Source organism: Larus michahellis, chromosome 12 (assembly GCF_964199755.1).
Source record: "Larus michahellis chromosome 12, bLarMic1.1, whole genome shotgun sequence".
NCBI classification, from domain to species: Eukaryota; Metazoa; Chordata; class Aves; order Charadriiformes; family Laridae; genus Larus; species Larus michahellis.
The window spans coordinates 11,054,613-11,080,122 of record NC_133907.1 but is presented as its reverse complement, the minus strand read 5'-3'; the positions used below and the strand labels follow the sequence as shown (position 1 = coordinate 11,080,122).

General features: G+C 57.3%; 2 protein-coding genes across 7 annotated transcripts in view; both read right to left on the bottom strand.

The window, feature by feature from the left end:
- HNF4A (hepatocyte nuclear factor 4 alpha) overlaps positions 1 to 18,524 on the bottom strand; it is a 37,456-nt gene extending 18,932 nt beyond the window's left edge. The window contains exon 1 of one of the 3 annotated variants that reach the window (XM_074605429.1): positions 18,294 to 18,524. In XM_074605429.1, the coding sequence (XP_074461530.1) occupies positions 18,294 to 18,342 (49 nt within the window). In that variant the 5' untranslated portion in view covers positions 18,343 to 18,524. Of the gene's footprint in view, positions 1 to 240; positions 2,006 to 18,293 lie in introns of those variants that run through there. The other 2 variants (XM_074605428.1, XM_074605430.1) reach the window with 2 other exon arrangements.
- Positions 18,525 to 19,989: 1,465 nt separating this feature from the next.
- On the bottom strand, positions 19,990 to 25,196 carry R3HDML (R3H domain containing like). Of its 4 annotated transcripts, none has more exons than XM_074605348.1 (6): positions 25,018 to 25,196; positions 24,063 to 24,422; positions 22,590 to 22,708; positions 21,969 to 22,101; positions 20,710 to 20,825; positions 19,991 to 20,602 (listed from the first exon to the last, which is right to left on the bottom strand). In XM_074605348.1, the coding sequence occupies exons 2-6, from the start codon at positions 24,321 to 24,323 to the stop codon at positions 20,470 to 20,472; spliced, it is 762 nt and encodes a 253-aa protein (XP_074461449.1). In that variant the 5' UTR covers positions 24,324 to 24,422; positions 25,018 to 25,196; the 3' UTR covers positions 19,991 to 20,469. The 4 variants fall into 4 exon arrangements, with proteins under 4 accessions (XP_074461451.1, XP_074461449.1, XP_074461448.1 ...); XM_074605347.1 differs by having other exon boundaries at positions 19,992 to 20,602; positions 24,700 to 25,027; XM_074605350.1 differs by lacking the exon at positions 22,590 to 22,708 and having other exon boundaries at positions 19,990 to 20,602.
- Positions 25,197 to 25,510: the final 314 nt, after the last annotated feature.

Sequence of the window (25,510 nt, the reverse complement as noted above, 5' to 3'; positions counted from 1 at the left end):
GGTGTCTGAGCTGCAGGGCACCATCCCGCTTACGCCGAGCACAGCATTGCTCCGCCACCTCTGTTTCTCCCTGGGGAAAGCAGAAACCCCCCAGTGAGCTGCTGGGAGCCCCATGGCTGACACCCCCGCCATGCCTCAGCCCTCCCCGGGAGCATTTCAGTGGCCGCCCCAGGGAATTCTCCTCCTGCAGGCCTCGGCTCATCCCACCGCAATGGAGGGGAGAAGACGGAGGGGACTTACCGCTGCCCATAGCCAGCACCTGCATGTTCTCAAACTCCAGAGTGGTATACGCCGGGTCTAGCGCTGCGCTGTAATCTGCCATCTCCATGTCTATTAGGGCTTTGGAAAGGCGCATTATCATCAGCAAACACGGGCCAGATTGTACCGATTCCCTTGTCCAAGTCTATTGGCCCTTCTGCCTCCCTCTGCCTTCACTGCGTCCCCTATCTGTTGTCTTTTATTTCAAATATTTCTCTGAAAGGATTTGCTGAGCCTCAAGGCCTATACTCCCCAGAGGGGTGGAGGCAGGAGGCAGGGGGTTAATCTTTAATCGTCTCACCCACTGCCGAACGCTGCTAAGCTGGTTTTTTTTTTGGTTTTTTTTTTTTTTTTGGTGGAGCAGCAGTGATTCCTGTTGACTGTTTATGATTGAATCTCGAGGCACTTTGCCGATCCCGGCTCCCAGGCATAGGCAGCACCGCGGGAGCAAGCACTTGCCACCCAAGGAACACCTTCCCGGGCTATTGACCTTGATGCCGGGCTGCCGGTGTTGGTCTTAATTGTACCTGGGGTGGAAAAGTTGGAAGAAGCCCCACCAGGAGAACAAGGTTGCTCTTCACTTCTGTCATTGCCTTCTGCTCTCCACCGTTGGTTGCCTTCTCCCCCTGATTTTTCTCTTCCCTCACTCCCTCTATCCCTCCCACACCTTTTGCTTTTTCTCCCTCCCTGTCAGAGAAGGTCATTGCCTGCCTGGCAATTTACACGTTGCTATGCAAAGTAATGACATACAACTCCTTTTACTTCCCTATAAACTGAGTTTTACAGGGGCTGGATGCGCTATAAACAGGTCCCACTCTGCAGCCGTGCCCAAATGGCAAGTGGGGCCAGGGGGTGGCACAGGTGTCCTGGGCATCGCTAGGACTGCTCCTGTTCCACCACCAGAGCCACCCTGTGCCGGACATCCCCTGGCCTTGGGTTTTGACTGACATGTCTTAAAATTTTCATTAGGCAGTTTACAACACAGCAGAGCTTTACTCTGCAGCGAGATTTTTCCTTCTGCAGGTGCCAGCTCTGCCTCCTTACCCAGACCTGGGGTCTGACCCGCTGGTCCTGGGCAGGGGGGACTGGAGCAAGCAGCAGAGCTGCCTGTCCTCTCCTTGCTAACCTGGGTTCTCTCCTCCCCAGCTGACCCTGGGAACATCACTCCTCTGCTTTAGACAGGGCTGAGATGGTTCAGTGTAATTGCAAGATCAACAAGTGGGAATTTAATCAATCACTGAATGGCATCGGCTGGATGGCGCAAGACATTCAGCAATTAATGGTTTGGTATCAGCTCGCTCTGCATTGAAAACATCCCCGTGATTTCGCAACCAGCTGCGGCTGACTGAGTCCACACACTGCTGATTTAGGCTCCCAACTGGCTTGTATTTGTGCTTCCCAGGCACCCCAATGCAGCCCCGGCCCCGCTGGTGCCCCAAGCCGCCCTGGCCACAGTGGCATCACTGTCATGACGTGACACCGAGGTCTCTGGCTCCACAACAGCATGTGCCTTTGGGCAGTGATGCTAGCGACGATTTGCTATTTACAATTTAGGACCCCAAGGGATTGTTCAAGCAGCCATTGCCCCCAGAAACTATGACCTACGCAGCACTTCCAAATAGGTCTTCTACCCTAAGGCTACAGGTCTGCAGGAGCGAAGCTGAGCCCAGGGGACAGCCCCTGCATTCGCACTGGGGACTGGTGACAAACAATCCTTTGCTGCGAGGAAAACAGTCATCCGGTCTGCGTTCCCAAGAGAGAGGCCAGAGCTCTCCGCGCTCACGTGGCAGTAGCTCTGCCCTTCACCAGGAGCAGTCCTGAGCCAAAATTTGTTTTTGCGGTGCGCACACTGGGATGGGGATGCTAAGGTAGAGCATAGCCCCCGCCGTGGCCTCGTCCCAGGGACCTCCATCCCAATCCTGGCCGGGCCACGGTGATCCCTTTGATTAGATAAGTGCTACAGACACTAGGTCAAATATGTGCAGGATTTGCCGCAGCGTCTAGTAAAATATTGTAAAAACACGGCCTGTTTTGCTCTGCTCAGCAAAACAAACCTTTTGCTTAAATCGCCTGCTGAGCAAAAAAGGATGAAAAGGCCATTTGCTCCCCGGGCAGGAGGGATTAAGAGGGCCAGGAATAGAAATCAGAGAGGCAGCGCGTGCAGGAGAGCGGCAGATAAGGAGCGGGGAAGTTTGGAGAGCATTAGGTGGCTCACGAGGCCGGGACTGTCAATGGGACGTGGCGCTTTCCGCCCCGGGGTCGTGTTGACTATCGTTTTCTCACTACCGGTGTCTTCTGTCGGTCGCTGGTGCCCCTTTCCAAATTCCTTGTCTTGGTGTGGAGGTCGAGGACAAAACCAGCCAAGGACACCCCCTGCTTCCTTTGTCCTGGAGATGGGCTCATGATGGAAACGTGTTGGTTGCTCCCTGGGCACGGTCTGCTGCAGGAGACAGTTGTCTCCCCAGGGATGTTCTGCCTGGGGAGTCTTCATCTCCCCGTGCCATCCCTGCGTGGTGGGCTTTGGGACAGCTTGCCCATGTAGTCATGGCCTGTACTAGCTAACAGGACCCCTGCCGCTGTTTTAGGTTGGAGATGTTCAAGTCAGCAGCTGGTTGTGGGGGTGATTCAAACACTGCTGTCCTACAGAAGATGTTTTGTCATTTTTATTCCAGAGACAACTCGTAGCTGACAAACCCCCACTGGAAGGCGAAGGTTGTTCCCAGACCAGGTGCTCAGGGGAAGCTGAGCTTTCAGGCTCACTCCTCGCTCCTCCTGTCACCCTTTTCTGTGCCCTCCACCCAGCATTTCCTATGCCAGGAGATGGCTGCAAAGATGACCATGACACGGCATGAAGTGTTCTGCATCAAGCTTGTTCCAGCACTCTGCCACCCTCAAAGTAAAGAAGTTCCTCCTCATGTTTAGATGGAACTTCCTATGCTCGAGTTTGTGCCCGTTACCTCTTGGATGTAACAGGCATCCAAAATGAGGGTCAGGAATAGAGTATTAATAGAGCATTTATGGTAGGGATGCCATCAGCTACCATGCTTGCTAGCTCTTCGTGTCAAATGGGTTGAACAGGGGTTTGTAGGATCAAAGGATAACTGTGGTTGGAAGGAACCTCAGGATCTCTACTCCAACCTTCTGCTCAAAGCAGGGCCAGCTGTGAGAGCCACATGGGTTGCTTGGGGCTTTGTCCAGTTGGGTCTTGAACACCTCCAAGGATGGAGACCATACAACCTCTTTAGGCAACCGATGCTTGACTGTCCTCGTGGTGAATAAGTTTCTCCTTAGACACTGTCTGAACCTCCCTCATTTCTGTTTTTATGCCTGTTGATCTCCTCCCACCGTGCACCCTGTGAGGGGCCTGGCCGCATCTTCTCGATGCCCTCCATGTGGGTTACTCTCCTGTGGTTCCTGCTGGCCCATTTCTCCAGCCTGCTGTGGGACAGCAGCCCTGCCCTCCCGTGTATCAACAGACCCCCCCCAGCCTGTGGACTTTCTGAGCATGGACAGTGGTCAGGCTGCAGCAGGAGCCTGGGATCCTCCTACCCTTTGCTTTTCTCTCTCACAGCTCTGCACTTTCAAGAAATCCCGGGCAGAAATGCCAATGCCCAGAGCCAACAAGGACCAACCTCATCCTACATCAGAAATGCCACCGCTGCCCCTTGCAGATCGCTCCTCCCATGTCACTCACAGCTCCAAGGCCACTGCAGGGCTGGAGTGGCTTTTGCTTGGCACACTCATGAAGCAGAGATGGGCTCGGATCTGAAACCTCTCCAGAGCAGGAAAGCCCTGAACAAGGTCAGGGCTCAGCCACCGCCTTTTGGCCAAGCGAGCTGTTAGGGAAGGACAAAGCCCATTTACAAGACAAAGAACAAAAGTCCCAGGGGAAGGTCGCCAGTGTAGTCATCTCCACACATGCAAAGGTCCCTTCTGCCTTTTTTTTTTTTTCCCCCTTTGAAATTTCAAATTCCAGTTTGTGGACAAAGTCCTGCCTATCTGAGAATATAGATCTCCGACCACTGACCAAACTCCACTCCAAGCAGTCCCGAGAGCTGCTCTTCCCCTTGCCCACGGATGCCTCCGCTCAGATCCCAGATCTGCTGGGATCGCGCCGAAACTTTTGTGCCGGAGCAGAGCACTCATACAAGCACAGAGTGGATTTTGCACGTTTCAACCTTAACCTTAACCAGCAGCTCCCTTTCTTCACGTGGAATGGGAAGGACTATCAGGAATAACCAGGTAGGAGCCTTATCACCTCCAATTCAACTGGGCAGCCATTGCAGATAGAAAATGAGAAGGAGAAACAAGGGCTTCCATTGTGCTTATACCAGCAATTTTAGCTCATCATTTAAATTAGGGAAGGGGAAAAAAAAAAGGCAGCTTCAGAGGGGATGGAAAACGAGAGGGAACATGAGCTTGTGGAGGCAGAGACACTCCATGTGGTTAACTGATAACTCCAATTTGCCTCTTCCCTCTCATCTTTTCTGATTCTCCCAATTAAGCTCCACTATTCTCATGCTAATCATTTCTTGACCTGTTTATTCTGCATTAAAAAATTAACAGAGAGCAGTTTACTGCATGACTTGCTCAGACAGGACCACGACAGATCAGCAGGCAGGCTTTAAGCCTCTGTGCAAGACTTTTAGGTCCAGCAGCCAGTCTGCACAGCTCGAGGATGAGGGTTTTTTTCCTGTTTTTGAAGAACAGCTTTTTCTAAAGTCAATATAAATCCCCCTCCCTTCGTGCCTTGAGTATATTTGCTCTGTGGCTATTTCCAAATGGGAAAGATAAAGCCAAGGGCTTGTGTTTTGTCAGACTTTTTGTAAACAGGGATATTTTGTCCCCGCTGTCAAACCCCTCTGCCTTCTGCCTCGGCGTGCCATGACTCTGAAGCAGAGTTGTCAGTATGTTAATAAGCAGCTCCGAGGAATTTGGCAGGGACTGGGGGGCTGCAGGTCAGTGCAGCTGAAACAAGCCCCCAGTTCAAGCGGCGGATCTTTGCCTCCACTCTGGGCAATCATATGACAGACACACAGATGGGGATCTGCTCCCGTGTCTGTCCCCAGAATGTCCCCAGCAGCAGTGAGAAGTCTCCAGGAAAACGGATGATTCAGCAGAAGTTGTTCAGGGTCTGTTTGCCCCTTGCCAGCTGCACACAGCACATCCCTGCCCCAGCAAAACGCTTTGTGGAGGTGAACCAGAGAGATCCACCACCTCCATCCAGGGAGGTGGATCAAAAAGATCCAGCCCCAAGAGGCAGGAGGTGACCAGACCACAGCCACGTGCCAGACCTGTGTCCAGGAGAAGACGCAGGCATTTTATTGTCCTGTTCAACAACAAATTGCCCTTGGTGACTTATTTTCCCCAGCGCTGAAGCGCCTGTTGCTGTGGTTGGGATAGATGCTGTTTGGAGCTGGAGGCGATGCCCAGGACAGGCGATGCCTGAGCAGATGCCGGACACACTGTCACTGGTGAGCTTGTGACATGTAGTGGCACCCTGGGCTCCCCAGCACAGCTAAGGGTGACAGAGGCAGCTTCACCGCAACCTCAGGCTATTTCTCAGCAGTGCCAGAGTTATCAAAAAGCAGCCAAACCAGCCAGAACTGTCCAGGCCCCCAGGCCATAAAATCACCGTATGGAGAATTAAGGCAGTTTTTGGACGTGGGGAAGAGACGCTTCAAAGGAGGTAGCAGACTCTGCTTGAATTCCTCTCCAAAAGCAACACGGGCATTTCAGCCAAAGCTGGGATGGATGTTGGAGCTGGAGGTAATTACTGGAGCTAAAATAAATAGCTGCTATGCAGAAGTGGTAGGGAAAGAACTGCAAACATGGGGACAGACAGACCATTTCAGCATATACTGCTCTAGCGATAACACTCTGCGTGCCTTTCATCCCAGGACCAGAAAGGGGTTTATTATCCTGCCATACAAAGGCTCTGAACACTTGAGGAAGTAATTATTAGTACTCTTGGGAGCTGTTGTTTTGCAAGGACAGTAAGTTTGAGCCATTCTCAGAAGGGCAGCTGTGCACAAAAATGCCAGTGCATTTGCTGGAGTGGATTTGCAGGCCCTCTGGCTGCACTGCAGCCCTTGGCAACAGCGTCTGTCCTCTGGGACCCGCAACTCGGCATTTGTGACTCTGGAAACCTGTCTGCTGTGTTTTTATGCAAAATCACGCAATGAGCCCAAGACCAAGTGAGGAAGAGGAACTGTTAGATTCATTTTCTTCCATTACACCACAGGCTGCAACTTGGCCCAAGCTACAGCTCCCACCACTGATCCCGCTTGCCCCATCCAAACCTTACATGGGGAGCATTGCACTCTATCCAAACCCCACCCCAACGGACACCCGGACGCTTCCCAGCAAAACATCTCCTGCCTATGTGGGAGCAAATCCAGAAAAACTGTGACTTTGCCACGCGCTGCTCCAGGTTCACTGTCTATGCTGGCAGCTGCTCAGCTCGAATCCAGTGGTTTAAGCCCCATTTAAATTGGGGATCAGAAGCCATGGGGAAGCAGCAGCGCTGGAGTGGGGCTTTGCTGCCAGCAATAAGCACTTATTGCCTTTCTTGCCTGGCCAGCTCACGCCTTTAGTATGGCAGGGATCGCAGCAGCCCATGTCTGGACCTGGGGAGAACTTGTTTAGCAGGTGGATATGATCCCTTTGGAACTGAAGTAATCTTGCTGCTTCCCAGGGAAAAGAACCCTACTGAGCTCACAGTCTGGCAGGCGAGCGAGTCTCTCCCATCACCCCTGCCAGCTGTTTGCAGGGCTTTTAGGTTTCATCGACTTTACGTGTTCATTATACACACATGAAACAGCCCCTGAATCGTTCCAGCTGGTGGAGCAATAGGTAGAGGAGGAGAGCAGCCAAAATCAACAAAGGTTACAAAGCAAGTTTTGCTTTTTTAAAAATTTCTCTTCTCTTCTCTGTGGATGCAACAGCAAGCCATGGCTGGAAGTGATCTCCAGTCGCTGCTGGGGCTCGGGCCCCGCTAGAAATTAAGGCAAAAGGCTGCAAAGCTGCTGGGGGTGTGGAGGGAGATCTGCAGGGCGGCGAGGGCGGCAGAGGGACGGTCTGAGCCCATGTCCCCGGAGGAGGGCAAGTCAAGGGCTCCTCAAGGGCAAAAAGCATCTTTCTGAATGCAACAGCCATGGGCTGCTCCAGCTGCCCTCCTCCTGTGCCGGGCGGGCTGGCAAAGACAAAGTTCAGGGAGCTGAAATGTGGGGGAGCATCTCAGGAAAGGGCCACGTGTGTGTCTGACGGGAGGCAGCACGGGGAAGGCGGAAGGCTGCCGTAGGTGGGAGCACTGGTCAGGTCTGAACTGGGAAAGGTAGGCTGGGCATGGAAAAAAATAAGAAAAAAAAAAAGGGGGGGGGGGTGTGGTAACTTAAAATTCGAGAGATTCTGCTTTCTGGAGTCAAAAGGAAACAAGTTAGTGCAAAATGCTTTTTCTCTGCAGGAGTGTGCAGGGTGCCTGAAGAGCCTGTCTTGTCCCCAGTGTCCTCAATTGCCAGAGCCCAGCAGGTGCCAGAGGGGTAAGTGGGAGCAAAACAGTACTCAGGAGCTCCACGTCCACCAGTTTCACAGCCCTGCAGCCCATGGCCACCACAGCACTCTCTGATGCTGTCCAACCATCCTGTCTACTGCCACACAAACAAAACCCACAGGAGAAAGCAAGGTATGGGAACATCGGAGCTTTCTACATGCAAGGGGACAAGGGGAGGGGATCACATGTCTCCACAGTCCCATAAACCCATGTCCAGGACACTGCAGTGCCAGCTGCCTGGCTCCTGGCTAACAGACAACATGGCAAACTGCTATTTAGCCTTTGTCTCCAAGACAGGATAACAATATTATTTGTCCCTTTGCATTCCTGCAAGGCCCAGTGCCGTTGGCCTCTTGTATCATAAAGAAATTAAAATATATTATGACCATAAACTACATCATTTGAGGAAATGAACCATTTCTAGTAAACATATCATGGGACGCTGAAGCCATGAACTTTTCTAAATCAATCGCCAGCTGATAAAGTGCGCAGGTATTTGCTGGGAGCAGCTCGCAGCACGTGGCTCCCAGCGCGGCGCTGACGTGGGGAGCTCGTCCCCCGGGATGGTGGCTCAGGCTACAGGCTGTCCTAGGAGGCACAAACCCCACCACCGGCACAAGCCCTGCTTGGGGCGGGAGAATTGCTCAAGCAGGAGGAGCCCCAGGATTTTTGCTGTGCCCCGGGGTCGTGCCAGGGCTGGGGTGGTGTTTTGTGGATGAGGCTTCACGAGGCGCAGCGCTCCCAGGGCTGGGGATGCTCGAAACATGTCTGAGTGCCTGCAAACCCCCCCACAGCACCCTGAGCCCAGTCAGCATCACCCCTGCCTCACCTCCGTGCCTAGGGCCCCGGGGCTGAGCACGGAGATGGCCACTGGGGGACCTGCACTGGAGGTGGCCACGGAGGGGGACCCAGAAAACCTTTCTAGTAAAAGCTCTATGCAACCGGCAAGGCTTGCATTGAAACTGTTTTTCTCTTAGTTGCTTTTAAGCTTTCCTCATGAGGGCTGGGTAAGTCCTGCTGCAGACCTCTTTGGCTAAGGAGCAGCAGCAAACAGGGCAGGACCAGGGCAGGATCCGTCCCCGGGCAGCAGTGCCAGACACGGGGAACTGGGCTGAGAACGACCAGTTCGTTTCCCAAATGGTGTGGGCAGTCACCGGGGTATCTGTGGGATGCCTGCCCGGCTCCACCACCTCTTTCCTCAGGGAGCCGCAGCACCCACTCCACCGTGCCACCCGCATCAGGGTGTCTCTCTCGAGAGCCCCAGAACCTAGCCTGGGGACGCTAGGCATCGCCACCCACAAACCTGGCACGTTCATGCTGCACAAAGCCAAACAGAAACCAGAGACTTGGGGGTCCCCTCAGATGGGGACCAGCAATAGGTATGTGGGGGATGAGCCTATTTCAGCTGCTCTGAAGCCCCCCTGGACACCCCATGGTGGGGTTGCCGATGCCCTTCATTCACAGAACCTCTGCAGCGCTGGCTACGCCGCTACTTCTCTCCCTGGTGCGAGTGCCAGGGGGAGCACGGGGGGTACCTGGTGTTTCCTGGAGCAGGTCGTATCTGCTGCCATTCATCTTCCAGGGACGCTCAGCTCTGCGGGCAGAACTAGGGGAGTCTCGCCCTCGGATGGGGCCGTGCAGCTGGCAAGACCCCCGCGGGCTGCGGGGCAGGAGCCATGCCCGGGAGCTGGCTGTGGTGCGGCGGCAGGGACCAGCTAATCCCTTAATGCTGGTCACAATGAGATTTGATGGGGAGCAGGAGTTTTTGCCGCAGAGACACAGGTTTTAAAGGGTTATGGCCACTACCCGGAGGGGAATTATAAGGTGGCTCCAGGTTTGTGGCCCGGTGCCCGGCAGTGATGCCTGCTGCTTTCTGGGCCACCTTTCTGAGGTGCCCTCACCCTGGCCTCTGGCCTGTCGCTGCATTTCTGTGGGGCAGGGGGTGCCTGACTGCACATGCAGCTCTAAGAGGCTGCTCCAGAAAATGTGCCTTGATGTGTTTAACAGCGGGAGCGGGTCAGACTCCCTCTCCGGGGAGAGGCTGGCCACTTTCACTTTAAAATGTTTCTATATAAATACCCAGAACACCATATCCTTGAGAAACAACCTTTGTCTCCCCTCCCAGCTGCCATCACGACATGCAGGGCCGGGAGAAGCGAGGACGGAGCAGGGTAGCAGGGGGGAGCGGCACACGTGGTGCTCCCCATCTTTGGGCAGCCCTGGGCTTTGTCCCCTGCAGAGCCCGCAGAGCATCTCCAATGGTTCAAACCACCCTGGGGCATCGCTGCTGGAGCCTGCCGGTGGCTCCCCAGGCACCTGCCTGCTCTGTGCCAATGCCCTCCTCTCCCAGGGAAACTGGGACCTGGAAAACTCTCAGGATTGAGATTTCTTAATCGATTGTGCACATTGGTGCTGTCAATGGGGAATCCAGGAGCCTCCACGTCCCAGAGAGCCCGAGATTTTGGGTAGTGCCTTGCAGGCAAGCCCAGCAGGAAGAAAAGGGATTTTGCAACTGCCAGGCTACAAAAAAACCCTCTCTGCCACCAAAGCACTCTCTGCTTTTTTTTGGGGAGATGAAGCTGCTGTGACATTCTCATGTCGACTCATTTGGCCCCGGTCCAGAGGGGAGCACAGAGGCCACTGAGCACCAAGATTTTTCTCCTGTGCGGGGAGTGATGTGCTGGCGTGTGTGGCCGTGCTTAGCCAGGAGGAGGGAAATTCAGTGAGGGATTAGAGTGGCACTTCCCTGGGTTTTCACAGGCCCGGAGCAATGAATTCAATGCTGTAAGGGAGAACAGGACACCTTTGCAATGCAGCCCCGCGCTGCACGGCCGTGATCCCAACCAGGGCGGGGAGTGAGTGTGGCCGTGCTCAGCCTCTGTGCCTGGAGGAACTGCCTGCGGGGCCAAGCCCATCTGAAACACCCATTTTCCTGCACTTTCCTTCCTCCTTGGATGGCTTTCCTCCTGCCAAGTTCACCTCTGCTTTCGTTGTGCCAAGGAGTAGAGAGTTCGTTCCTGCCCTCCAGAGATGTCAGACCCCAAGCCCTGTCTCGAAGGCACGAGTCTAATGGAGCAAAACCATTCCGAAACAGTTCCCGTCCTGTCTCCGTGAGTCTCCGCTCCCAGCCCGCGCTGCTGGCATTCATACGAATTAGTTTGGAGCACACAGGGCTGCCAGCAGCTTTCAGAAGGCTCCTGATGGATCAGGGGTGGGAAATGACCCAGCTGGTCCGTACCTCTGCTCCGTGCCCTGGAAGGGCTGTGCTGGTGGCGGGGGCAGATGCCCAGTGTGACCAGGCAGGGCCAGGAGAAGCATCAAGGACAGGACTGGCTCTGAACTGGGCATAACCCCATGACACATCCCTTCACCACTCTGTTTCCTCATTGGCTTTAATGCCTGTAACAGGGAAACACACCCAGGTCAACAGAGGTTTCTCCCAGTCGGTGGCAGTCCCCGGTCACACACCCATGGACGAGCCATGGCAGCACCCAGCTCTGCTTCCACCAGGGTGTCCATGCGGTAGCAAAGCCACCACCTCCATCCCACCACCATTTAGTCCTTGAAGGCAGCAGACTCTGGGCAGGGGAGCAGCCAGGGCTGTGGGTCTGAAGCCCGGCTGCTTGCCACTCCTGCCTCCTTATCCCGCCCTTCATTTCCCGGTGCCACCTTTGCCCTGCCAGCGCCAGACTCTCTGCATGGGCTGGATCCCCCAGGCACCCATCAGTGCCTTCTCTGCTCCTCCCTGCTGCGGCATCTTGACCAGCGTGAGCCTGCCCGTCCTCAGAGCATGACCTGATCCTGCTCACGAGCGGTGGCGACTGCAAACAAGAGGCCACACAACTTGCTGGATGGGGACCCACAACGCAGCAAGTTGTTTTTTTTCCATGGGGTGGTTGCTCTTTTCTGCCTTCCACTGAGCCCCGCAGTGTTGCCCTGTCCATTAACCTGACACCCTGCCCAGCCTCGCAGTCTGTAGCCAAATTTCCTTGGGCGACATTGGCACCAGTGAATCCTCTTCCCGGGCTGGGCTATTGCTTTTCACCAGGGGTGGTGGGGTGGAGCCTGCCATCCTGATGGACATGATGGGTGGGATGCAGGACTTGTCTGGTCGGCTGGAAGCGGTGGGCAGGCTGGCACGCTGGAGATGAGGAGCAGCAGCAGCTTTTATCATAGGGTGTCAAGGCTTTGGGGACAAAATGACAAGCCTCCCCTATGAACAGAGGGGGAGAGAAGTGGACGAGCGGGTCGGGAGGAGCCGGGCTCTGCAGCCTCCACGAACGGTGCTGGGCCATAGAACGGTGCTGGGCCATAAACGCAGCGCGGTGGCTGTCGTTTATGTGTCGGCAAACACATCGAGTGGGCTCGACTATTGATTCTGACTGCATAAAAGCGTGTTGTGGCACTTGTTCAGGTTTGCGCAGGTTTTACAGCTCTTGTTCTGAGAAGTGCCCATGTATTTGGTTTTGCTCCTTCCTTCAGGTCTATCTGTTGACATTGGCTCTCTTAACCAGAACGTTGGGCCATGCCAGGAAGCTGAGTGTACGGCTCTCCCCGTGTTTCCCACTTTCCCAGGAGTTATCTCCTATAAAATCTCACACACACCCATGGCCAGGACAGGTTTCTGGTGCAGAGGCAAGTGAAAGGTGCCTGCTGGTCCAACGTTGGTGGGATCGGGTGCCCCATACTTGGTGGCAGGAGCTGAGCCACCCATCCTGATGGATGAGTTTGAGGGTGGATGGGCAAAGCCATGGGTAGGGTCCCTCTCCCAGAGAGGGAGAAGGTGTCAGAGCTCCCAGGGCATCATCACAGAGGAGATCATGGTGACACACAGCAGGTGGCGCATGATATTACTCATTCCCCATCTCTAGTCCTCTTCCCAGTGGGAGATGCCAGCACCAGCTGAGCCTGCAGGGACATCTTGGTGCTGGCATCTCAGAGGGCTTGAGCCCACAGTGATGGTCCCCATCTGCCTCTCAGCAACCGGAGCTCCTAGTACCACAGGGCCACAGGCAGAGTCTCTCCAATGGCTGGAGCATTTTGGGACAGAAAGTCTGGTTCAGCCATGCAGACCCCCAGCGTTTTGGAGCCAGGATCCATCTGCTTCCCGTCTGCTGGTGCCTTTCCATGAGCCTCTCACTCTGCACGGAGCTGCTCCTCTTGCACGTTCGGTGCGTTATCCAGAGCACGGCATTATGTTTTGAGGCATGTATTTCCTGAAGGGATTTGATGGGTAGTTGCTGTTGGTGCTCAGGCTGAAGCTTGGGCCGGAGCCGTTCCTGGGAGTGATTGCTTCTGGGACCTGGCTTAGCTCGGAGGCCCCGGTGGGAATGTGGTGCCTGTGCCCAGCGCAGGCGAGCAGAGCTGTCAGCCCTGGCTCCACGATACAGCCACTACCTTGAAACTTGCCTTCCATGAAAATTCTGCAACATTTGCCGTTTCCACAAAGATTTCTGCCAGAAACCTTGTTTGCTTGAATATTTGAGGAAAGCAAACAGAGAAGGAACCTGAACACAAACAGTCGCAGACCTTTTTTTGCAGTCTTTGCCCCCTTCTAACCCCAAGCCCACTGTCAGTGACACTTGCAGGTGTGTCCCCTGCCTGCCATACCCCTTGGCTCTGCCATGTGTGCTGCCTTGTCCCCTGCACTGGCCTTGGCCGTGCTGCAAATATTGTTGTATTTAAAGGAAAATTGTCCAGAGCTTGCTGTCTGCCGGACCACCACCACCACTCACCACCCCTTGCACTCACTTTAAAGAAAATCGGGTTTTAGTGCCGTTTAAGAAATGTCGGTGGAAGAATAACCGCGCACGTCTGACTTGCAGACCTACCCCTGCCCTGCGGAGCTCAAAATAGCTCTTGGGCGCTCCTCAAGCCTTCCCCAGCCTCGCGCTGCTCGCCTCCCAGCGCTGGAGCTCGCTGCCGGCTGAGAGCAGCCCTCTGTGCTCACTCCCCTGTATAAAAATCCCTTTGGGTTTTCCAGCGCGGCCGGAGGTGAGGGTGTGCTGCTGGCCAGACGAGCGGCAGGGGTGAGGCGGCCGCCCCGGCGCGGCGAAGTCGCAGGCCTGCGGGGAAGCACAGCCGCCCTGCAACACCCGAGCAGCATCCCTGCGGCCCCCCGCGCCATGGGGAGCATCCCCAGCTCTTCCCCAGGCCTCTTCCCTCCACCAAGCACCAGCAAACAGCACTCGGGACCAGGCCACGGCAGCTAAAGCAGTGATTGTCCCTTTTCACCGCATCTAAATACCAGTGCTTATTCCTGGGTGCAGCAAGACCCTGCTCAGCTGTTTCTTGCCCCGGTAAGTGCTGACCCAGCCACCCCCAACAACTGACGGGGACGGTCCTAACACCCACCCATCCCGACAGCCTCCGGGCCACAGACACAGAGCCCAAGGAGTAATCAGAGGAATTAAATAGCAGCTGACATGAAAAATCGAGGGGGGAAAGCTCAGTTTGGGCCGTATCTAGGGGAAAGCTATAAAAGATTAGACCCATTTGGCAATGAAAAATAATTGCTTTGCAGTGAAAAATAAAAATACTTAGAAATTCTGCCCCCTTTTATGTTCTTCAGCTGAAACTATTCACCACATCTGACCAAAAAGCCTGAGCAGCTCTGACGTCTTGCATTTTTCAGCGCATTTCCAAAGCTGCTTTATGGAGCCGGCCCCGATCATGCGCCAGCCCCTGCTGTAACCACCGGCCCCGGGAATCCCCGGCTCCAAGAGCTGTGCCCGAAATACGAAGGAGCGGTGCTGCCTGTGCTGGGATTGAGCGTAATTGCCTGGATTGTGCCCAAGTTTCATCAGGAGGATAAAGATGGAGCTGGGGGCTTGTCGCCTCCTCGCTGCCTGGGAGGGGCCTGTCCCCTTGCCCCCTCTCCATCCCCTACCCTCTCACACACCCGTTTGCAGCCTCCTGCGGGGATTTTGCACCAGCACACCCGGAGGAGCCCTTTCCAGCTCACAGCCCATCCTCAGCGGGTGCAGGTGAGGATGCTGAACCTGCCCCCAGCCCCATGGCACTCCAGGAGCTGTGGCATCACTCCCTTCTCGCCCAGGGACCCCACAGGGTGTTGGGGACAGGCCACCTTTGTCACCGCCCAGCAGGGCATCCTCCAAGTCCTTTAACCAAGGCACAGGTCTGATGGGAGGGAAATAAGTGCCCCCCAAGGTATGGTTTAGGGAGAATGCCAGCGGCCTTTGGGGGTGAGGGTGGATGGGGAGGGCTGCAGTAGCTGCAGTGGGGGGGACACCTCACTCTGTGCTCTTGCTGCTGCTGCAAAGAGCGGGATGGAGCTGCTCACCATCCTGAGGCCGAGTGCTGGCACCCGTCTTTCCCCTTGGAATCTAGCCCAGGCTTCAAATGGATGCTGAAATGCTGAAGCCTCCGAGATAGATGGGGAGATGGAAAAACAAGAAAATCTTTCTATCGATCAAGGGAAACTGAAAATAACTGTATCACCCCCACCAAGGCTGAAGGCTCATCTGGTGGAGCCTGATGTGCACCCACCGGCTGAGCACCGGCAATGCCAGTGCGATGCCCGCTGGAGTGGCCCGTCGCAGCTGGCCACGCGGGCAATGCTGGTGGGCACAGCTGGGCTCAGCGCTGACACCACTGCGTGGAGCACCCCTGTTGCTTTCCAAGGGAATAAACTTCCCGGTGACCCTGGGGCGGGTTTGGCCACCACTTTTCTCTCTGCCCCATGGCGCATCCCGGCTGCTGTGCCCACCCTGCCGTCAGCCCATCCCCATCCCATCCCATCCCCGCGGCGCTGCAGGCTCCTGGGGAAGCCAGACGCTGCCCAGTCCCCCATCCCCGCCAGCCCTTCCTCGCCTCTATTTGGATAACTTTTTCACCTGTTCTATTTATGAGGACTCCCCTCCTTCTGCCAACACTCTGAGTTTCCTCTTGCTTTGCTCTGGGAGCTCCATCTCGCTTTTTTTTATTCATCTTATTTTTCTCCCTCCCCCCTTGCCAGGCCCCACGCTCGGCAGCCCGTTCCCGCGGCAGGCTGGCCGGCAGCGGGTGCTGGCCAGAGCGAGCCTTTGTTTGGCCACAGAAGCAGATGGGGAGAGTGGCCGCGGGTGGGATGTGCAGCGATTCTGCTTGCCTCTGCCCCGGCTTGGCCCACGGCTCAGTCACTGACCCTCAGGCTGAAAAATTAGGAGAAAATCAGGATTAAAAAAAGAAAAAAACAGGAGAAAATTAATGGCAGAAATGTTCGCCTGCCTGTGTTTAAGGTCACCGGTGTGCCAGGGCTGGCAAGCGGCTGCTCGCATTAGAGCCAGCTGCAAGTGGGCAGAATAACTTAATTGTAAGTGATTAAAGAGCTTGTTCAGCTCCTTGCGTTGCATCTGTCAGGCAAAGGCTGTTGCTCGCTGCAGAAATGAGGCTGGCTTTGCACCCCCGGGCAAAGCAGGACACAGGCACCCTGGATTTGGGGACACCCAGACCCAGCCACCCGGCACTGCCATGTCCCCCAGACTGATGGGATTGTCACTTGAGCCTCCCCTTCTCCTGCAGATGAGGCACAAGTCAGTCCCTGTGAGCTCGGTGGGTCAGGAGCCATGTCCCCCGCAGCAGCAGAGAGGGAGAGGCGTCCCTTCCTGCACAACGCCTGCCTTGGGGCGTCAGCCTGGAGGATGCTCAGCACCTGCTTCTGCTGGGCCAGCCCGCAGGGGTGTCCTCGCTCCGGGACCTGACCCTCTGTACGTCGCAGAGGCATCAAGCCTTCCTTCTACCCGCCCACGAGCAGCCTTCATTGCGTGGCTCCTTGCACATCGTCTGAGCAGCACCAGCTGGACACAAAACCACAACCTGCACTGAACAGACCAAAAACTCGGCGTTTTTGTGAGCCCGGCTTTATGCGAGGCCCTGTCCTGCTGCTGGCTCCTGCGGCTCAGAGGTGATGGGAGCTCCTCCAGAGCCCCGGCTGCTGTGGGCCTGGGACGGACAAATGGGTGACCCACTAAAAATGGGTAAAACTTAGCATTTCGTAACTGTTTGACTGTAGCTCCCTACTCCAGCGCGGCCCAGCAACACTATTGCAGATCCTATGCAACACCTGTATGTTTCCATCGCAATGGACCGTGGACTCACCAAAATGCGGATGAGCCCCGCATCTGGCCGTGGCTCACCGTGGGGCCAAAAAATCAAGTGATCTGGAGAGTACTGAAGTGCTGGGGGCTGGGGCAAAGTGGCATGGGACCTCGCTGCAGCATGGATGCCCAGCACAGGGAAGGGTTATGGCTGGAGGTGGTACCCGTGGGAGGATGCAGGCCTGGAGCAAGAGAAGCCACCACCCAGAACAGGGGCCTGGGAGCCCCACAAACCCTCTGGGACCTGGCTGCAGCACATGCAATGGCTGGTGGGGCTGGGTGTGCTCATGGGTGGGATGCGGTAAAAGGGAAGCGGAGCAAGATGTGAAAAATACAGTGAGGAGAAGCAAGGCAGCGTGATGGAGAGCCATGGGATCTGATGAAGAGCTACAGGGTGTGATGGAGAGCCGGGGAAGCGATGGAGAGCCATGGAGAATGACGGAGAGCCACGAGGAAGTGATAGAGAGCTATGGAGAGTGATGGAGAGCCACAGGGATGTGCTGGAGAACATTGTAACTGTGAGACCTCCTCTGCCGAGGCCTCACTCCTCACCCTGGCCATGCCCAGGGAACTGGGGTTCCCAGATCACATGGGACCAGGGAAGCTGCAGCACAGTTGGACCCATCCCGCGAGTAACGATGGGCTGATGGCAGCCCCAGGCCAGGGGACCTGTCCCCTGGTGCCCATGTGCGTTTGTTGGCAGTTGGCGTCCGGCGCAGCCAAGGAGAGCTGTGGCACAGGGCTGTCCGGGGCTTCTACCCGCTGTGCCACCCGGGCAGCCTGGGCACAGGCCTGGCGGGCATCTCCCTGCGGCCGGGACGCCCCGGGCAGCGGCATCCCACCCGATGCTCTGCACCGCAGGGACCGGAGGATGCCGTTTGTCCGGGCACTCCACTCCCTGCTGGGAAACCTGCCCGGCATTACCACCAGCCCGGCCCCGGGCGAGAGCAGCGGCGCTGGCGGAGCTGTGCCCGCTCCCGCAGCCCAGGTGTGCCACCGGCCGCCCGCCCGCAGCCTTTGCATGGGAGCTGGCTGCGCGTCCTAAGGCAGCACGTCACCTCCTTCCTACACTGCTTCCACTTCTCTGCGAACCCTGCAGCAGCCCCTCTGCCAGCGGGTCGGACCTCAGCCACGTGCCTTCTTCTTCCAGCCGAGCAGAGTGAAAGTGAGAAAATATATATATATATATGTATATATAGATCATATAAAAAAATAATCAAGGACCCTTTTTTCTGCCTTCATGCCTTTGCAGGTGCCTGAGCCGGCAGGGGCCGGGCAGCGCGGTGGGGCCAGGATGTGGGGCCGGGGGCTCTGCCCGCTCCCAGCCCCGCTTCCCGCGAGCGACGCCGGGGCGGCAGCGCGGGCGATGGGAACGCTGTACTCACCATATGGAGCCTCCATCTTAGCGCTTAGCTGGGTGCTTACATTGACCATGTCTCGCCGGCTACTGCTATGGGGACTTGGGGCGAAAACCAGAGGAAGTGGAGGAATAAAAAGAAATCTAAATAAATAAATAAAAATGTCTTTCACTGAGGAACTAGGTGAAGGCAGGAGGGAGCGCGAGAGGCAGGGCGAGGAAACCTGCCTCTCCTGTTATCTTATTGATTCGCTTAATCAGGGCTAATGTGGGTGGAGATGTTAAATAGTAACCAAGCTCTTATGGAAACCAATCTGCAAGGTGCCGTTGCTGTAGCTATAGTAACTGCTGCCAAGCTAGAAACTCAAACACGGCTTTTACTGGACTCTTTTGGGGCTCCCGTTTCCACTCGGTGTCAAGGCCGGGGCAGCCGCCGGGCTGGGGTTCACCCCCGGCCACAGGGGGAAGGGGGGGGACAGATCCAGCCCTGCAACGCCCCAAGTGCTGCCAGTTTTTGTGCCATCGCCCACCCGCGATGGGAAAACCAGGGCTGAGCCTGCCAGTGGGCGAGGGGCTAAGCCTGCCAGTGGGCAAAGGGCTATGGGATGAGCCAGGGGGGCTAGCACACGCTGGCACAGGCAGAGCAGAGCCCAGCTGAGGCACAAGGGACAAAACACCCTGGCCATGGGTCAGGGCTTGTCCCCCGCATGCAAAACCGGAGGGGTCACTTGGGGATGGGGAGCCGTAGGGATGCTGCAGTGGGATGCAGGGCAGTACCCTGAACACGGGGCCAGGGCACAGGGCATTTGCAGCTCCTCCTCAAATCAGAGGGACCCACAAGATGCCGTGGCCACTCATGGACATCTGTTCTCCCTCCTGGACTGCAGCACCCACGTGAGGCCCCAGGGACCTGATGGTCCAGAGTGTGCAGCTACAGTTCTGGACCTTGAGGCAAAGCCTCTCTGCCCCTGGTGGCTCCATGGCAGGAGCAGCCCCTGCTCCCGGGGGGCTGCGCTCAGGCAAGCAGGGCTGTGTGTTGCTGACATGATGCCAAATACTTGGGGATCCAGAGCTGGAGCTGAAAAAGTGATCGGCCGGCAGCGCAGGGCCTCCTGTACATCTCAGGAAAGGTCTGGGCTGGAGAAGGCACCGAGGGGTCCCTGCCAGTCCCGGGACCCCCAGCACCCCGGCTATCGAAACACTGCATCCCCCAGGGGACAAAATTAGGGCTATCTGCTCCTCTGGATGGGAAAATACATCCCAAGGGAGCGTGCAGCGGGGTGGGGGTGAGCGGGGAGGGGGCTGCCGGGGTGCGGTGGGCTGCGGCGCAGGAATCTGCAGCCAGAGGCTCAGACCCAAGGCTGGGAATGTGAGGACCCCCTGGTTTGCTGAGTGCTGAGAGGTCCTGGAAAGGGAGAGGGAGTGGATAACGGGGTCCTCAGTAGCACTGGGGGTGAGGCAGGGCAGTGGGGTGGTGTGGGGCAGCCTGGGGGGGACAGGGTGCTCATGGCTCTCCAACGTCATCATCACCGGGTGTCCCGGCAGTGCTGGCTTCTCCCACACGATGGAGCAAAGCGCCCGGGCATCTCCTGCAGCCGTGGCCCATGGCCTTGCCGGGGGCTTCTGCACCCCTTCGCTGGTTACCCCCAAAACCAGAGCAAAGGCACCGGCTCGGTGTTACCCCGAGGCTCCAGGCTGCGAGTGAGGGAGGACGGACACGAGCACGGGGGTCTCCAGGCTGCTTTATTGGGGGGCTCGGAGACGGGGGCCCTCCAGCCGGAGGGGCTGCCGTGAAGCAGGGGGCACGCTCAGAGCTCCCCACTGCTCCTCCAGCCACTTGCCACGAGGGAACGTCTTGGTGTTCGCTTACACCAGCCTGTGCCTTAGCACAGGTGAGGGGCAGTGGGGAAAGCCCCCCGAGCCCGCAGAGCAGGGACCATGCCAGCCAGCCCCGCTCCCTCCACACACCCCCAAACCGTCCCTATTTCATTAAATAGGGACCTGAACCATCCCTATTCCCCCCAAAGTGGGAAGCAGCCGGACAATGCGAGCGCTGCCGGAGAGGGGTGTTAAAAAAGCAGTTTCCTACACGGCACTAGGGATGAAGCAGGGTGGACTGCCGGGCTGCTGGGGGGGTCAGTGTTATAAATAATTCTGGTTCACCCCGTCCCCACTGGCGGGGGCTTCCTTGCAGGGCTGCAGCCCTAGAACCAGCTGACTTGGTTGGATTTGAGTCCAGTGAAGCACATGTTGTTGGAGCAGCCCCCGCCGTAGGTGGGGGGGCAGGCTGAGCAGGGCCGCCCCACTTTGTATGGCGCTTCTCCCAGCCAGTTGCCCCTAAAAAGAGAGGAGGGCATCACCTCTGAGCGCCATCACCTCGCTGCCAGCACCGGAGCAAGGAGGGAGGATGGCACGGGGTGGGAGGCTTCCCTCCATGCACTTACTTGATGGCGTAGTTGCAGACGAGGAGGACGGCGTGCCGCCACGTGCTGCCCCACACCTGCACGTTGGCACAGGTGCTGAGGGCGCAGCCCAGGCGGCTGGAGGATGCCCACACCATCTGCGCCGGGACAGAGAACAGGCACTGTCGGTGACCGCCCGCCCAGGGGTCCCACCTCCGCCCGCCCAGGGGTCCCACCTCCGGCCACCCCGGGACCCCAGCGCAGGGCTGCCTCCCACCAGGGGATGGCATCCCGCCTGCCCACACTTCTCAGGCTGGATGCTGTGCCCACCACGGGCAGTGTTTCGTCACCAGGGGGTGATTTCTCACTGCCCGTCTTTTGCCTGAAGCCTGTGCTGCCCTGCAAGGGGCTGCCCTGCCACGCTCACTTAAATGAGCAGCAGAGTCTGGGTCACTTCTCCAATTTACCCAAATTAGTTCCCAAACCTCACTGGTAGCTTACCCTGCACACAGCGAGGTGAAACAGAAGCAGAAGCTCCTCCTAAAGCCTCTCTAGGCTGAATTTCTTCCTTAAAAAAAATGCGTCATCTTGCCTACTTGCAACCCGGAGCATCTCCATGGACGAGCCGCACAGGGATGCAGACGCTCGGGTAAAGGCTGGAGCCGTGCAGGGGAGGTAACTAGGGGCTGGCACTGCTTCGCCACCGAGCAGGGGAGCAGAGGGAGGTTTTCCAGCTTGTGCCAGCCAGGCTGCCGGCGAATGTGCCGGGGGACATTCCCAGGGAGCCGGACATGGCTGGATGCTATAGAGCCTCTCCATCACACAGGAAGAGGACTCACGCTCAGCAAAAGCACAAGGGTGCTTTTCATTTTCTCTTCACTACCTTTGAGATGCCAGTGGGTTAATAAAGAGAAAAAGGCCAAAGCAGGGAAAAAACCTTAAAAAGAATGAAAACGTCCCAGCCAACTGGCCAGAAGGTCCTAGCTGCACTTGAGCAGGCTGTGAGCCCCTGGGACTTCCATGCAAGCAGCCCAGTTCCCGCAGGGACCCAGGGTGGGAGGGCATCGCCAGAGGCTGCCTGCACCCCTCCGGCGGGCACGCTGCCTGCTGCCAGCCCTGCTGCCTGATCGCGAGCAGGCAGCTGCCAGGATTTGATCCCGGATCCCAGCTGCTGCTGGGAGAAGGGCTGCTCCCTGCACAGCAGCAGCCCAAGGCACTCTGGGCTGCCCCCTGGTTTGCAGTGAGGTCCTGGGGGGCTGTGGGGCGGCCGTGGGGGGGCTGTGGGGGGCTTCGGTGCTCACCTGCGTGTAGTGGCTGCAGACAGAGCCGCTGCATTTGGAGGGGCAGCGGGGGTTGCACTCGCGGGGGTGGGGAAAGGAGTAGTGCTGCTTCTCCTGGTGCCATGATTTCACCATGTCCACAACAGAGCGGTACCTGCAAAAGGTGCCCTGCGTAAGGTGGAGCCTCTCCACCTCGGAGGTCATGGGTGAGGGAGAGGAGGGGAAGAAAGTCTCCACGTAGAGGGAATAGGGGAGAGAAGTGGGATGGAGCGGGGGCAATGATGTCCTTCTGTCAAGTCCACTCATACCGAAGGCCAGAAGACCTGGCCCTTGCTGGAGGCACCTGAGCACTCAGCCGGATGGTGGAGATCCAGGACCCACATCTCCCTGGTCCGTGTGCTCGGCCGAGAGGGAAATAATGCCATACTCCCCAGCCGAGCAGCAGGCACCTCTGGTTTCCCACATTTACCCACTTGCGAGAGCTGGACCCTCCTCTCCCGGGGGGTTGATGTGCCTCTTGGTTGTATCCCAGTCCTCCGCAACCCCAGCTCAGAACCTCTCTGCTCCTCAACCAAGGGGCTGCTGCTCCTCTTCCTCCTCTTCCAGCATCGTGGGCTGTGGGGGGTCCCCAGGAGCACTCACCTGCCCGAGTGGATGGAGAGGTTCTGCCCCACGTATTTCATCAGCTGGGGGGGCCCGTGGTCCCACAGGCAGCGCGCAGCCCACGCCTCTGCCGCCCTGGCCAGCCGCTCATCCCACACCTGGCCAGGAGGAAAGGAAAAGGGCAGGCAGGGATTTTGGGTGCCCAGAGGAGAGCAGAAACCCACTCCTGTGGGCTTCAGGGGGTGTTTCTGAGCACCCATGGGTGTCCAAAAAATATGGCTCACACATCGGGCTGGGAAAAGCCTGCAGGAAGCAGGGCAGCGCGTCCAGGAGCGATGAACCGCCCCAGCTGCCCACCACAGCTCCTGGGCACGGAGGGCGCCCACTGCCCAGGCAGAGCACGGGTGCCCTGAAGCAGTGCAAGCCCTGTGTGTGCATTTCCCTCCGGGAATGAGCTCCTTCTGCAGAAGGTGGAGCGGAATCCAGGGGGAAAACCCACAGCCATCCCAGCCCTCCACCGCAGCCCTGGCCACAGAGTAACTGGTGAGGACAGCTGGTTCCTTCATGCATTATTTAAAGGTTCCTCACCCATCCTGAGCTGCCTTGGGGAGACGCCTGAGAGAGTTATTTAGGAAGGCAGGAATTTAGGCCGAGCAAGAAGCGGCGCAGGATGCTCCCAGGCACATCTGACCTGCTGTGGTACCCAACAAGCCGAGCTGCCGCCTGTGTCTCCCAAACCCACATCCAGGGACCTCCCAGCTGCTCCATCAGAGCTCCGGTCCTCTCCCTGGGAGCAGAGCAGCACATGGCACCTCCTGCGCCAAGGGTCCCACTCTGTGCCGGCTGAAATCCCTCCTCCTGGTGGCTCCCCATCTCTCCTCCCTTCAGGGCTGGAGCTTAGGAGCTCCAAGCAGGGTGGTGACAACCTGGGGAAGGCTCTGCCCAGGGTGGCCCTCGTCCAGAGGAGGTGCCCAACCTGGTGAGGCTGCTCAGTCCCTCTCCGTCTCACTTCTGCACATTTATTTTCCCCGGGGCTGGCATCCCTGGGCACACTCCTGCACCAGCTCCCAAGGGACCCTGGAGCTTGGGATCACGCCGTCCCTCCCGGCCACCTGGGTTTTGGTTTGGGACCTGCACTTTTCATGCTTGTAACCACCTCCCTTCCCCTAATGCTACCTCTGCACCTCAGCTGGACGGATCCCGCCATCCTGCAGCCAGCAAGCTCCCAGGCATCCCAGGCACAGGACCAGAGGTGGCACCGGGTGGAAACACCACCCTGTTGGGACTCCATCCCTTGTGCGCAGGGGCTGCATGGGTCTGCCCTGCACCAGGGATGCGAAACGTCCCCTGAGACAGCCATCCATCTGCGAACCCGGGGCAGCACCCTGACATCCCCATGTGCGTGCCCTGTCCCCCCCAGGTTGGGTGCCCACATCACGGGCGAGCCCCTCGACCCCACGGCAGCAGCCAAGAGCTGTGGACCCCCAAACACCCCGCCGGAGCCCGACTCACCATATACTCCATGTTGGCGGCGGGAGGGGACACCTGTGCCCGCACTTGGTTGTGGTAGTCCAAAATCACGCTCATGTCGCGGGGGGAGAGATATCGCTTCCGACGGCTCCGGGGGACCCCCACGCCCCACAGCAGGTCCGTGGCTCTGCCCCCAGGGGGGGACAGCAGCTCGGTGGCGTTGGGCAGCAGGAAGGAGCTGGACTGCTGTGTCATCCAGAAGCCCAAGGCGGTGAGGTACAGGTGCAAGTGGAGCACGGCCATGCTCGCCCGGCCAGCGGGATCGGCCGCTGGCTTTCCGCTCCCGCACGGAGTTAAGCGAGGACAAGGCGGATCGCCAGTCGCTGCTGCCGGCACGTGGATCTAGGAGGGAAACAACACAGGCACCGCTCAGGTTTGCGCTTCACATGCAAACACCACTTCCCAAAATAAGACGGAGATAAATTTTCTTTTTTTGTGCGTCCTTTTCAAATTAAATTTTTAAAATTAATCTCTTTGATAACTTCCTTTATCACAGCAAATTCCCTGGGACTGGCAGAGAGATGGCAGGCGAATCGGTTTTCTTGTTGTTTCTTTAAAAAAAAACCCAGCACCAAAATCAGTACAAAATCTCCCCCGTTTTTTCACTTATCGCACGTACCTGCCAGGCAGCTGCTAATCAGGAGCATGCTGAGACTTTCGCTGCAGCCGCCTGCCCTCTGACTTCCCAGGCGTTTGGTGTGTTGAGTAAATCCCCAGCACAAAAGGAAATCTCATAGACTTTTAAAAGCATCGACAAGAAATCCTAACGACTCTTTATCTCAGAGAAAGAAAAATAAACCACCGTAAAACCGGAATAATTAAAAAAAGAGAGAGAAAAATGCTGGAACATCTCCTCGTCTGTCAGCCGATGCACCTCCGAACATCCCTGCCAGCCCTTCCCCGGAGCAGCGGGGAGGATGTTCCCCCCACTACGTACCTTGAGGACTGAGCCAAGAGCAGCCGAGCCCGGCGGTGGCGGCAGCCGGTGGGATTGACCTTTGCAAACAACCTGCTGGGGCAGATGCGGGGGAGAGGTTTAGCCTAGTCCCGCCGGGCAGCCCGCCGCCGCATCTGACGCAAAAGCTGCATCTTAACTCTTCCCCCGAGGAATGTCCTGAAGTTTGGAAGGAGCCCTGCTTGGAGATTTATAGGCTGGTGGATGCATCCGCGCGCAGGGGCGCGCACGCAGCACGCCGAGCCACGCGCGGTGCCGGCGGGGGGAAGCCAGCAGAGCCCCCAGCGCTCCTCCAGCGGGCAGGGGGGGGCTGCTGCTCGGCTGCTGGATGATGGGGTTTCCAGCTGCCTACGGGGAGAGATTCCCAGAATCGTCTCGTCCCTGTTCATCCCCCCCAAGCTGGGGTCTCGCTGGGAGCGGTGGATAGGGAAGTGGATCCAGGTTGGCGAGGGATGCGGAGGGGGTTTTGCCCCAG

Coding starts and splice junctions, on each gene's coding strand:
- R3HDML (XM_074605348.1), bottom strand. CDS start 24,323: ATGGCCGTGCTCCACTTGCACCTGTACCTCACCGCCTTGGGCTTCTGG. Junction 22,709..24,062: donor CCGCCAACATGGAGTATATG/GTGAGTCGGGCT, acceptor CCTCCTGGCCAG/GTGTGGGATGAGCGGCTGGC. Junction 22,102..22,589: donor CTCTCCATCCACTCGGGCAG/GTGAGTGCTCCT, acceptor CACCTTTTGCAG/GTACCGCTCTGTTGTGGACA.